This window comes from Chanodichthys erythropterus, chromosome 4 (assembly GCF_024489055.1).
Source record: "Chanodichthys erythropterus isolate Z2021 chromosome 4, ASM2448905v1, whole genome shotgun sequence".
NCBI lineage: Eukaryota > Metazoa > Chordata > Actinopteri > Cypriniformes > Xenocyprididae > Chanodichthys > Chanodichthys erythropterus.
In genome coordinates this window covers 26,935,006-26,957,553 of record NC_090224.1, presented here as the reverse complement: position 1 = coordinate 26,957,553, position 22,548 = coordinate 26,935,006, and the positions used below count along the sequence as shown (strand labels likewise).

The following is a 22,548-nucleotide window of genomic DNA, read 5'->3' as shown; positions in this document are numbered from 1 at the left end:
ATATATTCTCTGAAAACAACTCCTGATTAAAAAAAAAAAAAGCTATATTACTGAAAAAGGGTACAAAATACTGGTTAAAGGGGGAAAAAAATGCTTAATTCCATACAAACACAAAATGGGGATTCAGTCCTGCAAATAAACGTAGCCTCAACTCCCAAAACTTCATAATTTGTTCTTGGCTAAAGTACAAAAAGAAAGAAAGAAAGAAAGAAAGAAAGAAAGAAAGAAAGAAAGAAAGAAAGAAAGAAAGAAAGAAAGAAAGAAAGAAAGAAAGAAAGAAAGAAAGAAAGAAAGAAAGAAAGAAAGAAAGAAAGAAAGAAAAAAAAAATGTATTTGCATCATCACCGTGACTTCCTGTAATATCCAGGCTGTGAATTCAACAGGTAAAAGATTAATCTCAATGCTTCAATGATCATTCAACTGAGATACCGGTGTTTGGTTAGAGAAATTAGCTGACAAAGAAAGCTCACTATGTTGATTCCCATGATGTCCCACATCTTCTCAGTCTAAAGCCAGTAAGTTAATTTGCACTGAAGCCTCGCAGTGGGATGTTGTTAATCTTTAGAGTGTGTTTGTGTGTCTAAATGTGTGTATAGTCTCATGGTGCACATAGGCTCATAGTTCTGGTCCAATCAGAATACCTTCTAACTGAATTGATGGGATATTGAGTGTTGTCTTTCCTGCTGTGCGTTGTTGAGTGGGATTTGAAAATGTTATTAGGCAGTTTCTCCATCATTTGGGTTGGAAAACAGTATGAGCTATGATAACCCGATTATAATTTCCACTTGGATGAACTTAGAATCGATCTCAAGACTCAAAACAACATACACTTCACAAACAAGCAGGTGTAGAGGGTCACTTTAACCTTCAGCACAGTGGTGGGTCAGGATTCAAAAATGGGCCATAGATCTGCTAGGTACACAACAATGATAAATGCCAATGTTGATAAAGCTACTTTAAACTACAATTAGTAACTCTCCAAGTTAAAGTAGATATCGACATTGGGACAATTTAAGGGGCAATATCTTTTAAATATAAAACATCAGATAAAAAAAAATAAAATAAAAAAAAAAATTCTGATAACATTATTTATGTTTAAAATAAATATTTATCTGGAACAAAATCAATAAGGATCCAAATAAGGGTTATAGAGTTAATCGATAAAATTCAGTACATTTTCACTAAATAAAGTTATAAAACTAGAAACACATTAATCTGAAAATAATCAAAAACATAGTGATAAACAGCTGAATTTAATATTTTGCTAAAGATATAAGTTCCACACAGGGGCTAAAATTAATCTGTGAATCAATATTGTTTTGAACAGATAACCCGTCACACTATTTAAAAAAAATACAGTTAAGTTAGTAGTTTTACTAATTTTCTTTTTAATTAGTTGAATTGCTCCCAAATGCAAAATTAAAATGCATCATCCTTTAAGCTTTTATGATAGTAAAATAAATAGGCTTAGCAACTTCTAAAAGGAAAGAGAAAATTGAAAAGAAAAGATTTCAACCCAAACTAATTTACATATGCATTATGTTTTAGAATGATATTGGGGCATCATTTGATGTTCAGTTCTCAAACCAGTTGAGAACCACTACTTTAGCAGATGTCTTACTAATTCAACAGCAGGATTTCAACTCGAATCACACCATGAGGGCCATCCGTTCTCAGGGGGTCAAAAACATGTCTCTTATCTTAGTGATTTCTCTCACTTCCTCTCAAAATCGAGATGCCTTGGTTGCTGTTTCATGGAACAGATGGTGTGCAAGCACATTACCTCTCCACAGAGACATTAAAGAGAAAAAGACTTTCAATCTGTTGATGTCTGGCTTTCTTTCAGACATTATCACCATTTTCTTGCATCAGCAGAATCCTCTATAAACACTTCTGTGGATTCCAGCAATATGACATTACCGCCTGACTTTGTTGTCTTTGAGGTCACAATAATAAACCAAAAGCAAGATCTTACTATAAAGAATGTATCTAGTTATAATTCACCTCAACAGTGAACAAGACAATTCATGACAGCATTCATGTAAATTTGTGGACTAGACTTCTAATGACACAATTTGTAATATATATTCAGTGTATTCATCTGTCACAAGAATATAATATCTTTAAAATATCTTCATTTGAGAGCTCTTCTCAACAAATATGGGTATGTGCTATTAATTCAGTTAATTAATTGGCTTATCACGTAATTGCTTAGATTAAACAAAAATATTAGATACACAGTTTATGTAGTGATCGAATTGCTTGGCAATTTATTCACACTTTCTCAGTGTGTATAATGTAGTGCGGTAGTGGTGATAGTCAGCTCTATAGTATAATGGCCACTCTGCTACCCATTATAACTGCTAAACATTATGCGAGACTGGACTTACGATATGGAGCATGATGTAGTCTCCTAGTCTGGGGGCGCTGTCAATGCGGACCAGAATCCCGTCCTTGATAGTGGTGCTGAAGCCCACCGCCATTCTATCGGTTCGAGTGCTGGGCCTCTCATTATTGGGCCATGTGTACGTGATAAGTCCTCCACCCTTTCCAAAGATGTACGTTGCTCCAGCTGCAGGAAGGAATAAGATGTGTGAGGGATCAGCAGATTAATTTACAATGCAACATCCAGCTGTTAATGGTATGATGCCAAAAGTACCAATATCTGTCTTTAAGCAGTATTGTTAGTACAGAATTTCAACTCAAGTCAGTACCCAAGTGCTGTCTGACTAAAAGGCAGCAGACAGCAAAAAATCTTACAAAGAGTTTACGATAATGCAGCTACAAGCTTGAGTGGTCAAAATGCCTGTCTTGGCAAAGTATTAATGTAAATACAGTCAGTTTGTCAGCAAATATAAACAGATGGGACATAAAATTGAATGCGTCAAAATATCAGATCTGTGCATTAGATTTTACAGTGTAAATGCACTCTAAAAGGCTATTATGTTGTTAATATTTATCGAAGAACAGTATTGACAAGGAAAAGAAAACAATTCACTGGTCTTGGCTGGATAATTTTAGTAGCTTTACTACAATTGAACATGAAGACAAAGTTTATACAGTTCAGTATTGTTTGTTTGTCTTATTTGTCTTATTTCTTGTAATGTGTTAGATTACTGTAAACTGTATTCAGGGAAATCTGATTACTGAATATCAGCATTCTAGAACTATAATTGCTTTTATAAAGCACATATAGATAAATCCTCAGCTTCACAGATAACATGATGGATTTTAAGAACCTTATAGTGAATGATTCAGATGGTACACTGGTCTAGGATCAGGCCCTTGTTTTATCATTGTGGTTCATGCATAATTTATTAGAAGTTGGCCTGAGATCGCTGTGAAACATCCAACAAGTCCATGTCTTTTTATGCAAGTTTAAGTGACCTGATTTTCATGGTGACTCTTAGACCGTGGCTGGAGTGTCCAGTGCTTGAGCTGAGCTCTGGGATCAATGCTTGGCCCTCAAGCCTCTTAAACAGTGTCCTATACAGGGAAGAGCTTTAAGTTGCCAAAAAAAAAAAAAGACTTGCAATCCTCATCCAATATACATGAACCTGCAACTAGAGAACAAAAGCAGGCAGAAAAATAAAATCAAACAACCTTTTCCAAGTGTAATTTGACAAACACAATAGGGCAAAGAAAATAAGCTGGACGTTGCCCTTTCAAGAAGTAGGATCATTATGCTTTCATATCACACCCATAGCGAAAGATAAAAAGAGTGGCAAAACTCCAAAAAGTTCCTTTGAATCACAGTAATTACCCCTCTCAAATCAGAACCATTTACTAATGTCTGGACAAGCATGCAATCAATTATGTCCAGGTCTCTGAGGTCTAGAACTATTAAAACATCAAAATCTTCTGAAATCTATTCCAGGCAGGGTCCGATGTATGTGTAGGAATTCTAGGCATGTGCCAATGCTCGCATACAATGTTTTTCATTATCATTATTAAATTAACAAAAATTTTAAATATCAGGCAGAAACCTTGTAATCTCAATATTTTGACATTTGTTTTCATAAATCAGTGGGTTTTGCAAATATTTAGCCAATGCAACAAATTAAAAAGACCTTGTGACTGAACCTTTTATCTCCATTGGATCATCAAACTGTCAGTCAAACCTCACAATGCCACCTGCCTGCATCGTGAACGAAGTGCCACATGCAGTTTGTTAGTCTTAGTCTAGCATTTGTTATGGAATCAAAGTCAATCCTGTCTTAAATAGCCTGTGCGAAGCTCTTTAACATCCAAACAACTGTAAAATTACAATTTAAACAACTTTACAATTCAAATAATACAAGTTTTGACAAAAACAAATAAAAAATGTATAAAATGGCTGACGTCACATTTGAGCTTTTAAATATTTTTTTTAAAGAAAAGGGATGAGTCAAAATCAGAAATTATTAGGTATTATGTATATAATTGGTCTGAACAAAAATGGCAGACAGGCTGAATGACAATGCAAATTAACTCTCTGACAGTAGGTGACACTTACAGAAAAAGCATAAATACAGTATATACACCACTGTAAGCAGTATAAGCATTAAAACAAATGTAGGACAAAAAGAAAATGCCATTTAAACTTTTCTGAAGAGAGTCAGTTCCCTTCAGAGATACACTCATAGAAATGCCTATCTTTTGGAACAGTCTTAAAATGTTGCCTCTGTAGGCAGCTAATAGGTTTTTGAACAAAGCAATTGAGATCAAGGAGGAATGAACATGTTTGTGCAGTTTTTGGGCATTGTGCAGAAGGAACACGACCGCAGGTGCACTGGCAGTTTTATTGCCATCGTTGGCGTTTTCTCCACCATTCATTTGTTATTAAGACTGTAACATCTCATTTGCACATCTGGGCTTGAGGACCCAGCTGGTTGATATTCCTTAAAGGGAAGAGACATCATGCCAAGCGGATGGGGTTGAGTCCCAGGAGATAGAGAGACATATGGGAGTGAGATGAAAGAGAATGCATCGCATACATATCAGACTTGCGCTGGGTCAACCTACCTTGTACCAATCTAATATGTCTACGTTAGGTCAACACTCTATTTTATTAGATAAATTACATGCTTTAGGCACAGAGTAAAATCCTGACCCATGGGGAAATAAACCACAGGATCTCACACAGAATTCTTCACTGTCTCCAATCGTAGTACTCGTGAGGATGGACACAGATCTGAGCTCAGTCTTCAGGGAGTTGTCCTCACATACCATGTCTTCTTAGTGCTGTGGGATGCCATGAAATACTGCATCCACACTGCACCCCAGGGAGCCAATTATCCCACTCAGTGGATTTGCTAAGTAACAAGAGACACTATTCAGTCCTTACAACACTAGGTTTCTAATGGACCTTGCACGAGTAGGCTTAGCGAATGCCTGACACACAAAAAAAGCTATTTACCAAATTTAATCGCATCAGGGCTTTAAGCGATTGCACACGTTAATTTAAATGGTGCCAAATTGACGGTTAGGCTGAGAGTTACTTTCAGCATTGATAGAGTGAGGGAGTGTTTTGCATTAGGCATTGGTGTTAAGAAAAAGGCTAAAAGTAGTGAGATTATAATTATGCCACAAATGGACTGTTTTTAATGAATACTGAAAGCTTTTGAAAGTCTGGTGTTTTATGCATGAATTCATTATGGGCAAATTGCATCTTCTGGAGCAATACGTACCACAGATTCTGTCTCCTTAATGGAATTTCAGGCCGGTGAAAACTTCATTAAAAAACTTCATTACAGAAATGTGCTGATAAAGGGTGATGTGTGGCAAACATTTTCAGTTCAATATACTGATACACAAAAATAAAGTGTGTGCGGAAAAGCCTTTTTTATGTTTGACACATAAAGGTAAGTAAGAACATGCTGTTAACAAACACGCTGGACTAAATATTGCTTTTGCTAAATATTGCATCTGTGCTTTTTAGCATTTATATGATTCGGTTAAGAGGACTTTAGTTACAGTCTTAACCAAATACACAACTACTTTTTCCATCTGATACAAAATTAGTTCCTTGTCAACGTTTTAATTTAATGTAAAGCAAAACAGCCACTATTTCTACAAAATTCAAGTAAAGAACCAGTAGTAACACAGCAAAAATTACATAGCCTCAAATAATGCACTTGATATGGTCTTGTAGCCTTCACAAGCACTCTCTTTGTGGCCATTATGCGCCCTCAATGCACCATTTCACCAAGACAGTACTGGTGCAGACTATATAGTGAACTATTACCAAACAGTCCATGTGGAAAAGTGTAGTCTTGGGGAAGAACCAAATGGGACTGACAATGCACAAACTACAACCAATCAATTTGTTAGCACCAGCTTGGATTACAGGAAGAGAAACTACTTGCGGTCCGTGTAACGCTTCACAATTCAATTTTCAGACCATGCAATGCAAATGCAAAAATGAAAAATTGAAACCAGACGTTAATTTTTCTTGTTTTTTAGTTACATCATTTGCCATTTTCCCCCCTTTTTTCAATTTCAGTTTTGCAAAATGATGACTTAAAAAACAATCATTTGAATAAATGAAATTAACCGATTTTCTTTTTTTTTTTTTTTTTTGTCTTGCAATTTGCGCCGTGGGCTGTAGGCTACCATTAGCACAGGGGTGTGGCCGCGGACTGCTGTCATCTCACTGATGTAACTTCTTTATTTACACCGCATGCATGTTGAGGAGTAGTTTAAAAGACTGAACACACAGGATCATCTTTTTACTCTATCATTTTTATTATTAATATACTATAGTATATTAACTGTATAGTAACTGTTCTAAATATAGCCTAAGGTAGTCTAGACTGGCCATCGCGGGCAGCTGGGAAAAGTGAAATCCCGGTGGCTTGGCTGATTTGGCACATATTGTCTAGTTTGTTTGTATTTACTTATTCGTTATTACTTTATTTTATTAATATACATCATGCCCTTGGTAAGGGGGTGCATTTTACTTGGTAGGCTACAGTACAATCACAAGATCCCAGTTCATTTTCAGAGGGATAGGGCAGGCTTGCAGATCCTTCACGTCAATATATGAAAGATAAAAATACTACCAAGCGAAAATATATATTTAAAAAAATTGAGCACCATTTTAAAAATTACTAGGTTTTAGCTCTCGTTTTTTAGCCTAGCCTAAAATATTTTATATAGGCTAGCTATAGCGCTGTCAAGATCGGTTCATTATCAAATGCTGGATTCTCGCAGTAATCCTTTGGGTACACCAGAGGCAACAAATAATGCCGAATAAGTCAATAAATAGCCTAACTACAAACAAGATGGGCAGTGCCAAATCAACGTATTTGTATTTATTTATTAAAATAATGGAAAACAAATCATAGTGCTCCTGACTCGCAGCATAGATATATTTAATTTGCCTTATCTCCGGCGAACCGCCTCTACTGTAATGAACAGAGTTAATAACTGTGCTGGATTTAAGGTTATTTTAAGCGAATGAGAAGCGTGTGAAGTGCGGAAGCTCAAGTAGTTGCCGTGGTAAGGAACGATGCCCGCTAAAGAAAACATCTGCATTTTTACCAGGGGCGTAGCACCAAATTTTGGGCCCTGGGTACAAACCATCTTGCTGGGCCCCTGTACCAAATACCATAGTGATACCAATGGGTGGGGTATTGCATTTTTATCATAAAAACACTTAAAATGTAGACAAAATAAGCCACACTCTGATTAATATATTTTTGTTTCATTGTCAAAAGTACTACTAACTTGCTAAAATATCCTTTATTGTCACAATACCCTTTTTAAAGTGTAGGCTAAGTACAAGTTAATTGCTGATTATTTGTCTGTTTAAAATAAATGCAGACTATAGAATCACAGGGTACACTAACCGCCAAACTAGACATTCAGTCTTTGAATTACGTTTTAAAATAAGTCATTTTCAATCATTAAGATGTGCATTAAACTGAGAACAATCCTGTACTTAATGTAAGAGCGTGCGCGAGCTAATTTGCATAACAATGCGATAAAATAGGCGCTAACGATCTGTGTTTTCGCGGGTGTTAGATTTTGATAATGGAGGGAAATATACAGTGTTTTCATGTAAAGTTCTGACTCTGGGGAGAACTGCAGCAGAAAAGGAGACAAGCTGCGCAGGCTCCGCCTCCGTCTGCTTCTCACTCCGTTATTTACTCAGAAATATTGTTTGCTCGCTATGTAGGGTGTGATACTATAAAGTATTGGTATATTATTCAAATAGAGTACGAACATAAATGTATGCTATTCTACCTGGAGTAGATATTTATGTTAAAACAATGTCAATGCTCGATGATGCATTTGTAGCTCACCTTTCTTTTCAAAAACCTGAGTGAGCAACTGCTTGCCCTCATTTGCCTTTCTCTCTTTAATCTCCTTTTCTTTTCGTTTTTGAGCCCCTGATTTTTCTTTCTTAAGGAAAGACATGACTCTTCCCCTGTCTTCCTAGTTCATATCACGGCTAACTCCAGCTCCTGTCTCATTAACTGATTCACGAATCACCGCAGGTCCGCAGAAGCACCTGACCTGCGGGTCGTACCATTTACATTGATTCGAGAGGGGTGGTGGGGCCCTGCACAGCATGCAAATGACTTTTTTTATACCAAACCAGTGCCTAACTACAAGTTTAGTTTTGCACAGCAACTTTTTTATTTGTAAATAAATGCTATACAAATGTTAGTGCATGTATATGTATGTATAGAAAACTGACTTCTAAGGCCCCCCCCCTGCCTCGGGCCCTGGGTACTCGGTACCCTTTACCCCCCCAGTCCAACGCCCCTGATTTTTACTGTACAAATATTGTATTACAAACAAGAGCTAAAAACTTAACAATGTTTTGTATATATTTTTATAAATGTTTTGTATATTTTCGCTTGGTAATCTTTTTTATCTTTCATATATTGACTTGAAGGATCTTGGCAAGCGCTGCTGCTCGAGCTGCCCTCCGTCAGCCCATCCCTCTGAAAATCTAGCGTTAGCGTCAGTTCTGGCAGGTCACGTCAGTCAAGCTTGCATCAGCTGACTCCCGTGTGACTACGGCGGTAAAGTTAGTTTAACGTTTGACATTCGTCAGACATTCGGTTTCATACCCAATTAAACTCTAAGCACATTTCACGTTTTCAACCCAAACCAACTCAGATATGCATAAACAAATGTCCTTTGCATTGCACAAGGCTTAATTTCACCAAATAAAATATATAATAATTAGCCCTATAAATCAATTAAACAATTTAACTATATGACATTATGATATCAAACTAATGGCAAAATGTTCAGAAAAATATCCCCTTTATTGCACAAGGCTCTGTTTTTGGAATTAGCATTTCACTTTTATAATTTTTTTTTTTTTTTTTTTTTTAATGTATACAATACTGTAAATCCATTAAACCACAACACCATTTGACCTGAAAGTATCAAACCAACTGTAAATTACTCAGAATATTATTCTCTATGATGCACAAGGCTTATTTTCCAGAGTAATAATCTGGTATTTTTTATACGTCTTATTTTCCAGATTATTAATCTGGTATTTCTCATATACAGTACTAAACCCATTTATATCCATTAAACTACAACACCGTTTGACCTAAAACTGTCAAACCAACTGCAAATTACTCAGAATATTATTCTCTATGATGCACAAGGCTTGTTTTCCAGATTAATAATCTGGTGATTTTATATTCAGATTATTAATCTGGTGTTTCTTATATACAGTACTGTACCCATTTAAATCAATTAAACTACAACACTGTTTGGCCTAAAACTGTCAAACCAACTGCAAATTACTCAGAATATTATTCTCTATGATGCACAAGACTTATTTTCCAGATTAATAATCTGGTATTTTTTATACGTCTTATTTTCCAGATTATTAATCTGGTGTTTTTTTATATGCATTACTAAGCACATTTAAATCCAATAAACTACAACAACGTATGGCCTAAAAGTGTCAAACCAACTGCAAATTACTCAGAATATTATTCTTTGTGATGCACAAGGCTTGTTTTCCAGATTTTTAATCTAGTGTTTTTTTGTTTTTTTGTTTTTTTTTTACAGTACTAAATCCATATTAATCCATTAAATTACAACACCGTTTGGCCTAAAACTGTCAAACCAACTGTAAATTACTCAGAATATTATTCTCTATGATGCACAAGGTTTCTTTATTTCAAGATTAATAATATTATGGCTATTATTTTTTTGACGGCCCGCTTTTACGGTTTGATAATGAGGGGCTCTTTTAGGCTCTTTTAACCCTAGATTCTATCCTTTCATGTGGAAAATGAGGAATCTTCGGTCTTCGAGCCGCAGGAAGGTAAGCTGGGTATATATTTTATATTTTAAAATATGTCAACCTTGGTTTTCCTGTATAGTTTTTTCTGAACATGTAGACAGCCAGGAGGCTGGTCCATCTCTAGCTGAGGCTCAGAGACAGGACCAGAGGTCCAGTATGGCCGCTCGGGCGCCTCCTCTGTCTTGGAGCAAGTCACAAAGATGGCGGGACCCGAGGTGGAAGAAGCAGGTTATAAGGGAGGTGATCGATCACAGACGCCAGCACCGTCGGTAATCGATTCCCTCTCTTTGCAAGGGTGACTTCACACCTGCCCTCGCCCCTTCTTCCTCCGCCTCCTGGGTTTTGGACTCGTTTAACATACTCAGGCACTTCTTAAACAGTCAGGCTGAAGGCTGGGCCCTTGATGAATATTTTTCTAAAGGCCTGCAAAGGGCTTGATAGTGAAAGAGGCTCTTTTACTCTTCAAAGAACCCTAGATTCCATCCTTCCTTGTGAAAGAAAAGGAAAAGAGGAATCTTTGGTCTTCGAGCTGCAGGAAGGTAAGCTGGGTTTATGTTTATGTGTATAAATATATTGACCTTGTGTTCCTGCTTGGTTTTTCCTGAGTATGTAGTCGGAAAACGTTAGGGTTTTTTGGGCAAAGTTTGTTAGGTTGGCTAGAACGATATTTGTGCAGGCCACAAAATGGCCGCCTCTTAGCCACCATTGTACAGAGTAGGTTCTCCTCTGGTGTTAGCTAGAATAAGTTTGAGTTAGCACTCGTCACATCAGTTAATAGTTATGACTAGTGTTGGCCTTAATCAGCCAACTCACATTGTTTGCATGTTGAGTTTTGCTTTATTTCCTCTTATTTGGCTCTAATGGATTAAGCCTCCTTCTAGTTTAGCAGCTTGTTCACAAGTGTTGTTGGTCATGAGTTTTGCTCACTTAGTTTAGCACTGCCAGAGGTCTATGCTCGTGTCAGTTTGAGGTAGTAGGCCATTTGTAGCCCTCCCTTAGACCATGATAGCATTTCATTCATCCCCTGTAACTGTGTAAATTCCTGTACATTTCCTGTTGGAATGTGCAGACTTAGCTCAGGTTGTGTTGAGATAGTTTCCCACAACTGTTTGTTGGGTTTAGAGCCCTTTGAGCTTTATCCCCTTTATAACCACTAGCTGGCGCCATGTGTTGTTGAAGTTGTAGGCCCCATTAAGGCCTCCTTTCAGATTACATGTTGGCACAGTTCTGTGTTGGTTTTGTATGGCCCATCACCGCCACTGGCCACGCCCCGTCTCTGCTAAGAGTAGGTCCTAGGTAAGGCCTCTCTCAGAGTATTGTGGTGGAGTGTGTACTCCTCTTGTTTTAAGAGTTTAGGAGTTTTTACTGAGTGCATGAAATGCACTCAGTAAAAACTGGTAACTGGTATGTTCATGATTGCCACTAGCAGATGCCACGTGTTTACGAGTTGTAGGCCTTCTGGGCCTCCTATGTTGCATGTTGGTGTAGTGAACAGCACATTCCAGGGCCCAGTTTATGGCTGGGCCCCACTCTGTCCGTAACAGCAGACAAAGGTTTGCTACATTTAGATTGGATCTTGGTGGACTAACACAAACAAACTGTCCAACTCCATCAGATAAAGATGTAAGGACAACATCAAGACTCTCTTAGAGGGCAAGAAGAAGACCTCTTGTACCAAGCCTAGGAAGGACAGGACTTTGGTCCACAGGCAGTTTCTGCCCTTCACCCATCTAGAGACTACCTCCTAAGGTTGGCCACAGACCGCCATAAAAATTCCACGAGACCTTAGCAGCAATAGGTGAAACAAAGAGAAATCACAAAGATCCATCCAAATCCATTCAAAATGATGTTTGAAAACCTTAGAACTGATGCAAACTACAAATCAATTTCATACTTATTCAAATAAATAAGTATTCTAAGTGACAGCTATTTGTAGTGCAACATCTGACACAAATTCAGCTGTTAATCTACAATTGAATGACAGTTCAATCTTTTTTCATCATGTTTAGTCTCTATTTGTTTAGAATATTGCCAAATGTATTCTGGTGGTGGTTTTGAAAGTGAAAAATGCATTGGTAAACTTTAAAGACACTGTAAAGACTTCCAACTTTGTGCTTTATGCAAATGATTTCCACAGGGGAGAGAGGTGTGGGGATAGACATACAGGGATAGACATTAACAGATATACCAAGTCCCGGCTTGCGAAGCTGAGACACTAACAGATACAACACCGTTCTGAGCCTCTGGTTCATCCAGAGATACAACAACATATCCCATGATCTGAGTCTACAGCTTGTGAGGCAGCAACAGAGACGACCACGTTCTGAGCCTCTAGCCTGTGAGGAAAGAGACATTAACAAACACTACGTTCATAATTTCTGTCCAGCGAGACAGTAACAACATCTGCAACAAGGTTAAGCTCAGGAGAGCACACCTTTAATCCAAGGTACCTTTGTCTGCGTGTTCCAGATTGTTAAGGACCTTCTGCACCTACACCAGATGCTGACGCCACGTGTCTGTCTGAAGTTGTAGGCCCATTTTTGGGCCTCCTTTAGATCATGATGGCGTATGTTGTACTCCTCTTGCTTTAAAGAGTAAAAGGTGCTTTTACTGAGTACACTGCTTGTTGGATTGTGTTAGGTGGACTGTTATGTGGGCACTTTACAGTCTTATCTGTCTTGTAGTTATTTCTTGCTCCCAGCAAGATTGGTGTTCAAGGTGAGTGGCCTTTACAGGCCGCCCTTGGATTTTCCCACTCCCACTTCTGGGGTTGTGACTTAAGCAGAATGACATGTATGAGTTTCTACTCCATGTAGAACTATTGTCATGTTGTAGGCCCCTCTCTGGCCTCCGTGATTATGTGCCTACTGTATGGTCTATCTGTTAGGTTGAGCTTTATACTCCCCTGCTAGGGTTGTCTTGTATAGTCCTTAGTTCCCTAAGCTAATAATTGGTTGCAGGCTTCCATGAGGCATCCCGTTAAGGATCAGCCCCCAGACTGGTTTGTGCTCCCCTTTATCAGGATTTCTTAGCACACAGCCTGCTCAGTGCAAATAATCAGGCGCTGAGTAGATCCTAGGATTGAGCAGAGTATACTCCCCTCAATAAGAGGGTCCATAGCACTCAGCTGAGTTCTGCTCTACAGGATGCCTGTCTCTACGTGTAGGTTTGAGTTACTTACTGCTTTTTTCAGTCACTCTCACTTGCTGTCTTCTCTGAAGAATGCATTGTTGAGACTCTGTATTCAGACAGGGTTGGCCAAGACTAAGTTTGTCCTCTGTCAGACCAGGTCGGGACCATCTTTCTTTGGAAGATTTGGTCCCATAAGCCTTGGAGCAGCTTTGGTAGGCTCTCTGCGGAAGGCCTCTTTGAGGTTCAGCTTGGGCTATTGGCCATAGGGATACTGTCACTGACAGCCTTTGTGTGACCTGAGGGTGAGTTGCTATCTGGCATTTCTTTTGAAACTGCTTGACGTTTGTCTAGCCATCTTTGGCATGCACTCTCCTCAAGCATGGCGGCGTGGGAATATCGTTCCCCAAATGCGGTAAACGCAGAGATGAGTTCCCTTTCGAAAGGGAATGTCTCCGGTTACGTATGTAACCATGGTTCCCTGAGAACAGGGAACTAGACTCTGCATTGCTTAGCCATGCTTCGGGGCTGCTTGCTGAACAGATCTTATCGTCTTATCAAGACAATAAGATACTGACTGATTCTCTAGGCACTCCTTATATAGATCCGGGTCACGCTATGATGATGTCATAGGCTGTCGCCGGCTAATAGGATTGGAGAGATTTGATACTTGGCTTTCAGACATCGGTTCACGTGTGACGTTCCCCAAATGCGGTAAACACTGAGTTGCAAGCCTTGTGCATCATAGAGAATAATATTCTGAGTAATTTACAGTTGGTTTGACAGTTTTAGGCCAAACGGTGTTGTAGTTTAATGGATTTAAATGTGTTTAGTACTGTATATAAAAAACACCAGATTAATAATCTGAAAAACAAGCCTTGTGCATCATAAAGAATAATATTCTGAGTAATTTACAGTTAGTTTGACACTTTTAGGCCATACGTTGTTGTAGTTTAATGGATTTAAATGTGTTTAGTAATGCATATAAAAAACACCAGATTAATAATCTGGAAAATAAGCCTTGTGCATCATAGAGAATAATATTCTGAGTAATTTGCAGTTGGTTTGACAGTTTTAGGCCAAACAGTGTTGTAGTTTAATGGATTTAAATGGGTACAGTACTGTATATAAGAAACACCAGATTAATAATCTGAATATAAAATCACCAGATTATTAATCTGGAAAACAAGCCTTGTGCATCATAGAGAATAATATTCTGAGTAATTTGCAGTTGGTTTGACAGTTTTAGGTCAAACGGTGTTGTAGTTTAATGGATATAAATGGGTTTAGTACTGTATATGAGAAATACCAGATTAATAATCTGGAAAATAAGACGTATAAAAAATACCAGATTATTACTCTGGAAAATAAGCCTTGTGCATCATAGAGAATGATATTCTGAGTAATTTTGGTTTGATACTTTCAGGTCAAATGGTGTTGTGGTTTAATGGATTTACAGTATTGTATACATTAAAATAAAAAATAAAAATATTATAAAATAAGTGAAATGTTAATTCCAAAAACAGAGCCTTGTGCAATAAAGGGGATATTTTTCTGAACATTTTACCATTAGTTTGATATCATAATGTCATATAGTTAAATTGTTTAATTGATTTATAGGGCTAATTATTATATATTTTATTTGGTGAAATTAAGCCTTGTGCAATGCAAAGGACATTTGTTTATGCATATCTGAGTTTGTTTGGGCTGAAAATGTGAAATGTGCTTAGGGTTTAATTGGGTATGAAACCGAATGTCTGACGAATGTCAAACGTTAAACTAACTTTACCGCCGTCAGCAATTGCATTTCTCAGGAGCAAATTAAATGGCGAATTCGACAGGCAAACAGCATCATCTCACTAGGAATTGTGCAATCGGGAATTTAGCGAGAGGGATTTGTGGATTTCACCTCTCATTCACTGCATTGATCATAAGCCAACTGATTGGAAATGAATGAGTTAAGGTAGCATTGCTTCTCGCATCGCTGCAATTAGACATGGACTGGCAGTTCAGATGATCTGCACTCCCCGCATGAAGAAGCGTTCAAGACAAGATCAAACATCCACGTTACAGCCGGCTATTTCACTCTCCTTCATCTCTGAATGTTTCCACGAAGCTAAGCTAAGTTCCTTGCTCATTGTTTTAAAGCTAACTCGTGATGTTGTTAAAGCTATCACTCTTGCTTAGGCTTCTAGTCCTTCTCAGTAAAAATGTTTTTGCAAAGCTTTTGCGATCGTTTTTGGCGATGTGCGTTACTATCTGTTGTCATTGGCAACCGGCTTGATCGCCGCATACGCTGGTCGGGGCGCTTTCGTTTGTATAGCAACATACACGCTGGTCGGATCGCCGTGTTTGGCGCTATACATCGCAGATTCAAGCAGCTTTGCAGTAGAAAAGTAGCACTTTTCAATTTACACCCACCACCTTAAGACGAGGAGCACCTGAGGCAGTGGCTGAAGGCGCTAAACTTGAAATGACCACCCAAGCGCCCTTATGTGTGTTCGTACCATTTCATGGACGGGAGGCCGACTGACAAACACCCTTTCCCCGAGAAATGGCTCGGCAACGATGTTCCGGTAAATAAGTCACGGTAAGCTAACTTAGCTAGCCATGTACATGTTAACCTAACGTTAGATTTGTGAAGTCCCTTCTATGAATACTGTTAAGATCAGTAAAGAGCAGTTCACAAAATACAACGAATCTTGCATTATTACAATTGCCACCTATATATTTCATATGTAAGATAGTATGGTACATATTTAAGATAGGATTGTGGTACATTATAGTTTAATAATAGCTTAAGTTACTTGCATTATTCCTGTAATTTATAGAGATTGAAGGTGATAGCAGGCCAGCTAGCTACATCTCTCATATTGATATTGACCTAACTATTAACACTAGAGTTAGATATTGTGTATACTGTCTCGTTTTTAATGCATCTCTCTCACACTGTTCTGTTAAAGTATGAGTGCAATCTTATATTCTCATGATCAATAATTAATAATGTAAAAAAAAAATGTGTATGGTTATATTATTTCCACAGATGCATCGATGAGCATCAGTGATCAACTGTGAGGATGATCACATCCACATACCCTGAACTGTGATGCAGAAACACACTGGGAGGATCCATCTGTCTCTGACCACAACTACACTTCAAAATCACATCTCAATCTGAAGCTTCCTACATCTGATGTGAGAATGAAATGCGTTGAGCTGGCGCCATTGTACACAACTCTGCTGAGAAACAACCACCATTCATTTATAGGGCTGGGCGATGTATCGAATGCTTTTGTCTAGGGCTGCACGATTAATCGCATGCTATTCTCACGCGCATTTCGTCAGTAAAGCCGGTTCCCTGATTACCGCTAAATCGCCATCACCTGTTTTTAAACGGAGCGCCTTTTAATAGACAGAGCCGTAGATCACAGACAAGCCACGCAATATCGCGTTCATTATCGCAGGCGATTCATCTGCGATATGAACGCGATATTGCGTGGCTTTTCAGTGATCTACGGCTCTGTCTATTAAATGCCGCTTCATTTGAAAGCAGGTGATGGCGATTTAGCGGTAATCAGGGAACCGGCTTTACTGACGAAATGCGCGTGAGAATAGCATGCGATTAATCGTGCAGCCCTACTTTTGTCACGCGCATTTCTTCAGTAAAGCCGGATCAGCTCCTGACGACTCTGGTGGAGCTGCGTGGTAATTTATTGCAGGGTGATCATTAGGGTGGTCATATCAGGATGATAATTTATCTATGTCAGCACTGGAGTAAACAGTGATGTCATCATCCAGCTAAGTTCAGTTCGCATACAATGTTGTCAATGCAGACAGATCAAAACACTGTTGAATATCAAAAGAAGGTGAAACTTGTCATTCCAGCATTCACCAAGAGACGCACGCAACTCTCTGAAGAAGACACCACCAACACCAGGCGCATCGCTAATGTACATGGGTCATATGATTGAAAATCTTCAAAATCCTTTCTTACAAAAGTTCAAATTAACCTCACCCCTAAAATTGATCATTTAGAGAATTTGCCCATTTTACCCTTCTGAGCAACATAATTTCTGATGTAGAGGATGAATAAATGTTGATTTTAGGTATGTTTCTCTGTGCTGTGGTTTTACTTTAACTAATCAGTGTAAATAGTGTATGCAGATATCTTTATGAACCTTTACAATATGATCATATGTGATGGGGTTTCTTTTTATCTTTACAATGTGGCCAGATGTTAGCTGTCAGTATCTTTTTAATAAAACCATATAATGTGAGCTCTTACAATTTAAAGGGATGAAGTATTCTGATTTAAATAGAATAAGTCATGTCAAGTTTGCAAATGAATTCTATCTTGGTTTATTGCATATGAAAATTAAATGGTGAAACATTATCTCTACATGAAGGTCAGTAAAAGGTGTCTAGCTTCCTGATAACAACAAACACTCCTACGACTGATTTTATCACAACTTTTTAAATTACACATTTTCTAAAATACAAATCACAAAGTTATCTTTAACAAAAATGATTTAAAATAATTCCAGTCGTCTTCACCCACACCCTCTACATGCTGCTTCATCGACTCCTGACAGTCCCATGGTTTACTCTGGCCACTTCCTCATATCATCTACCAGTTACGGCCATCAACAGTGACGATATGAGACTATCTGATCGTTGTATAATGTTTTCTCCGTGCTCCCAATTTGAAAAATTTACTGCATTAACGTTGTCATTTCTCTAAAGTTATAGCTCACTATAAACAATCTTTTAATTACTGATCTAGCTACCGGATGTGCCGAGTCAGTTTAGGGGAAGTCGGATGACAAAATGCGGAAGAGCGGAGAATTAAAAATGGGCGTGGCGGAATAAGGTGAATAGTGCCACTGGAAACGCTCGTTCTTAAAGGTCTAGTTGCTATTTAGAACAAGCTGATCTTAAGGCTATCTAAAAAATTGCTTGTTACCGAAGCTCTAATGTCATTGCTGCATACTATAAGCACTACTGTGGTAAGTTTATTCAAGTACATGTTATCTTAAGCTGTTGTCTTAGACTTATGCTCTTTATGATATCCGATCATATCGCAACATTCTGTGATAAGTGAACAAATGTCTGTGGCTTGAAAACTTATCAGAGTATTGTAACATGCATTTCTTTAAATACACACAGGTTTCTTATTCAACCCTAACAATGTCGAACTTGATGGTCCTGTAAGGAGTGTGATATCATGGGAGTCTTCTCTTTCGTAGCCAAAGGAATCGGCCCGACTGGAGCAGAAATCGTGCTCATGATGAGGAAGCACTGCATTTCATTTCTTAGCTGCACGCTGCATCTAACTCAGAGCTATTGCTGCGGGTGTATGCTTCCCCAACCTGACTACCAGTTTAATGCTAGTCTGTGATTTACAACATGCTTGTTGTAACAGATTGCTGCCATTAGGGGTGTAAGCTTCCCCCAATAGGAGAGAGAAGAGAGAAAAAATAAATAAATAAATAAAATAATAATAATTTTATATTAAGCAATGGGTGTATGCTTCCCTGACTAGATTGCTGCTAACGGTGAAAGCATATATGATATTTAAAAATCGCTAACTAAATGCGCTACAAACATGCTTGTTGTATCAGATTTGCTGCCGCTACGGGTGTAAGCTTCCCCCATTTATTATATATATATATATATATATACATATATATATATATATATATATATATATATATATATATAAAAATCTGGTCATTCAGGTAACTGCATTTTGAGGAAAAATGGCACTCAGATTTTCGCACTCAGTTTGTGTTGGGGGATATCAGCATATGGTTTGTTTTGGGGGTTTATTGCTGCTCTCCCTGCTCTTATCCATGCTAGGCTGCATGGATGCACAGGGAGTTCTTGCCCAGAACAGAACCATACCGCCAATACAAACTCTATGCATTATCTATCATATTTGACGATAGTGGTCCTGACAGAAATGAACTGGGATCTCGTGGTTGTACTGTAGCCTACCAAGTAAAATGCACCCCCTGACAAAGGGTAATGTAGATTAATAAAATAAAGTAATAACGAATGAGTAAATACAAACAAGCTGGGCAACGTGCCAAATCAGCCAACCCACCGCGATTTTACTTTTCCCAGCTTGCGGCCTGTCCGGACTGTCTGTATTAAGCAAGCACAGTTATTATATTTAAAATTAAAAATGATAGCACTTCGGGTGAAAAAATGTCATCCTCCATTCTTTTAAACTGCTCCTCAACATGCAGTGTAAAGAAAGCAGTTACATCAGTGAGATGACGGCAGTCCACGGCCACACCCCCATGCTAATGGTACAGCCCACGGCGCAAATAGACCTTTTTCACAAGAATCGGAAATCACGTGACGACGGGTAAAGTTAGTTCCGCTGTGCGTCTACGGCTATTAGATTGATACGCTTTTTCTCAAATATCGCTTCTTACCTTTTCTGTTTTCCAACCTGCTGTTGTATAATCTACAAATAAATTATTTTCTACTGGTTTGTAGCTTATACGGCCACTCAGACCGTTGCTCGTATTTACCGGCAGGTGGATTTATATCACCAGCTGTCATACAGTAAAGGCTACACAGCTACTCATTCAGCAATTTCCCCGATCGTATCACTTACGACGAACATTATTTATATAATTAATTAATAATAATAATAATAAAAAAATCACAATAGGCTAGGGGATATAAAGTCGAGATACATAATATTGTCGTTTAATATGTTTTAAAAATATATAGCATATAATCTCATATGGCATCACATCCCACATTCAAGCATTATGTTATAATTAATACTGATCGATTAAAATGATTAAACTAATACATAATTAATTTCCAACACCACACTTTACAACTATCAGTCTTTGCATTAATGTTGCAACAGCACAACACTGTGCATAATACACACTTTATGATGATGACGACAGGAAAATACGAGTGAGAGACTGAAGTGTTTATATCCAGAAATATCAGGGTGCGAGCGGTCCTGTTTAATGAATCAGAGGATCAGGCTTGTGTGATAAGGGAGCTGCCAGCTGATCATTTCCCCAGCACGTCACTAAAAACAATCTATATAGCGTACATCCCAATGTGCATATCCAACCTAAACAGTACTGAATATTACTAATGTCACATAGACTACTATTTAGGATGTATAGTATGCACGTTGAGAAGCAGGCACTGTCTTTACAGCACATGGAGCGCGATAATGCACAGCCGCGCCAAACAGACACGAATAATTTAACCAGTTTAACCACCATCACTTTGAATTATTTATTAAATGTAGATCTTAATGAGAGCTCTGTAGTCTCACCAATAATTCACCAAGAACGTTCAAACATTTTCATGGCATTTAATTCGTAAAACGACTTTGATTCCCGAGCTGGTTCTGAACAAGGCTATCTATCACTGCAACCGGAAAAACCTTTGCACGGCGAGGGCCATTCCGGAAGCCAAAAACCCGGAAGTGTGAAAAAGGTCTATTACAAGACAGAAAATGGAAAAATAGAAAATCGGTTAATTTCTTTTAATCAAATGATTAAGTCATCATTTTGCAAAAGTGAAATTGAAAAAAGGGAGGAAAAATGGCAAATATCCATTTATGATATAACCAAAAAAAAAGGAAAAATGAACGTCTTGTTTAAATTTTTCATTTTTTCATTTGCATTGTATGGTCTGAAAATTGAATTGTGAAGCGTTACACGGACCTACTGGCAAATGAAGGGTTTGTTTTTATTTGCACTGGATGTCAGTATGTGACATGGACTGATGGCATAAAATTGGCCATGACCAAAAGTTAGGATCTGACAATAACAACTGTTGATGTTGCACAGTCTGCCTGAATTTTACAAAAAAAATTATTGTAAAAGACAGACAAAAGTAAAAGATTTAAATTAGCACACACATTGGTTACATGTTTGGATTTTGCATCTGTCCCTGCAAAGTCATCTGTCTGTACAAAGTCAGCAGCAAGCAGCAGATTTTTATAAAATTATTGTGCACTCATGATTTTTCTAGAATAACTTTGGCTGCTGAATTATCCACTAACCTAATTTATAATAATATTTTGCCACTGATTATGAAAAAAAAGCCTTCTCTAAGTCTGGCAGTTTAAATCTTAGAAAATTCCTCAGAAAGTGGTGTGTGAGTAGTGCATGTGATTCTTGGGTGGGGAGGTTTAACCACCAGCCTATATATATATATATATATATATATATATATATATATATATATATATATATAATATGCTCTAGTTCTATTTGAGGTTTAAACAGTTTGCAGATTAAAGCCTGTGAAACATCTTTTACCTTACACTATCAACAGATCCAAAACAACAGAGTAATATTTTTTAATCTCTCTTTTTTAACCCATCTCTGATGTGTGATCTCTTATATGAGTTTCTAAAGGTTTTTCATTCTTTGCACTGTTCTGAACATTGATATTGTATGTGCAACAATAGCTCACTCAGTGGTTTTTAAGGCCTTTTGACTGATTTTATTATTATTATTATTATTTTTTTTTTTTTCAATATATCATGATATAAATGCTCTTTCCACCCCTGCATTTCAGTTAAGATGCTGCCATAGAAAGCAACTGACAGTAAGGCAGCTTACTAGGTTTTGGAACAGAGCCATTGACAGTTAACCAACTAGTTCAATCAAAGAAGAGAGAACCTCAGAGCATTTCAAGAACAGCTTGATTTGCTATCAGTCCAACAAAAAGAGGAAGTTCTGTGTGTGTGTTTGTGTGTGTATTTTTGTGTGTGTGTGTGTGTGTAGGTGTGTGTGATGTCCCCACAATGTAATATAAACCTGAGTTTGCCTACATCGTGGGGACCAGCCACCGGTCCCCACAATGTAAATTAATTAATAAAAATACTAAATGATGTTTTTTGTGAGAAAATAAAGGTGTGCACAGTTTCCTGTGATGGTTAGGTTTAGGGTTAGGGGTAGGGTAGGGGGATAGAAAGTACGGTTTGTACAGTATAAAATGCATTGCAGCCTATGGAAAGTCCCCACAATTCACAAAAACAAACGTGTGTGTGTGTGTGTGTGTGTGTGTGTGTGTGTGTGTGTGTGTGTGTGTGTGTGTGTGTGTGTGTGTGTGTGTGTGTGTGCTTTTGTTTATATTACATTGTGGGG

The 22,548-nt window shown here is 37.9% G+C and overlaps 1 protein-coding gene across 4 annotated transcripts in view; it reads right to left on the bottom strand.

The window, feature by feature from the left end:
• The window catches only part of nrxn3b (neurexin 3b), a 605,102-nt gene that overhangs the window by 132,446 nt on the left and 450,108 nt on the right, over positions 1 to 22,548 (bottom strand). For all 4 annotated transcript variants that reach the window (XM_067384646.1, XM_067384647.1, XM_067384648.1 and 1 more), the window contains one exon: positions 2,391 to 2,572. In XM_067384646.1, the coding sequence (XP_067240747.1) occupies positions 2,391 to 2,572 (182 nt within the window). The remainder of the gene's footprint in view (positions 1 to 2,390; positions 2,573 to 22,548) is intronic.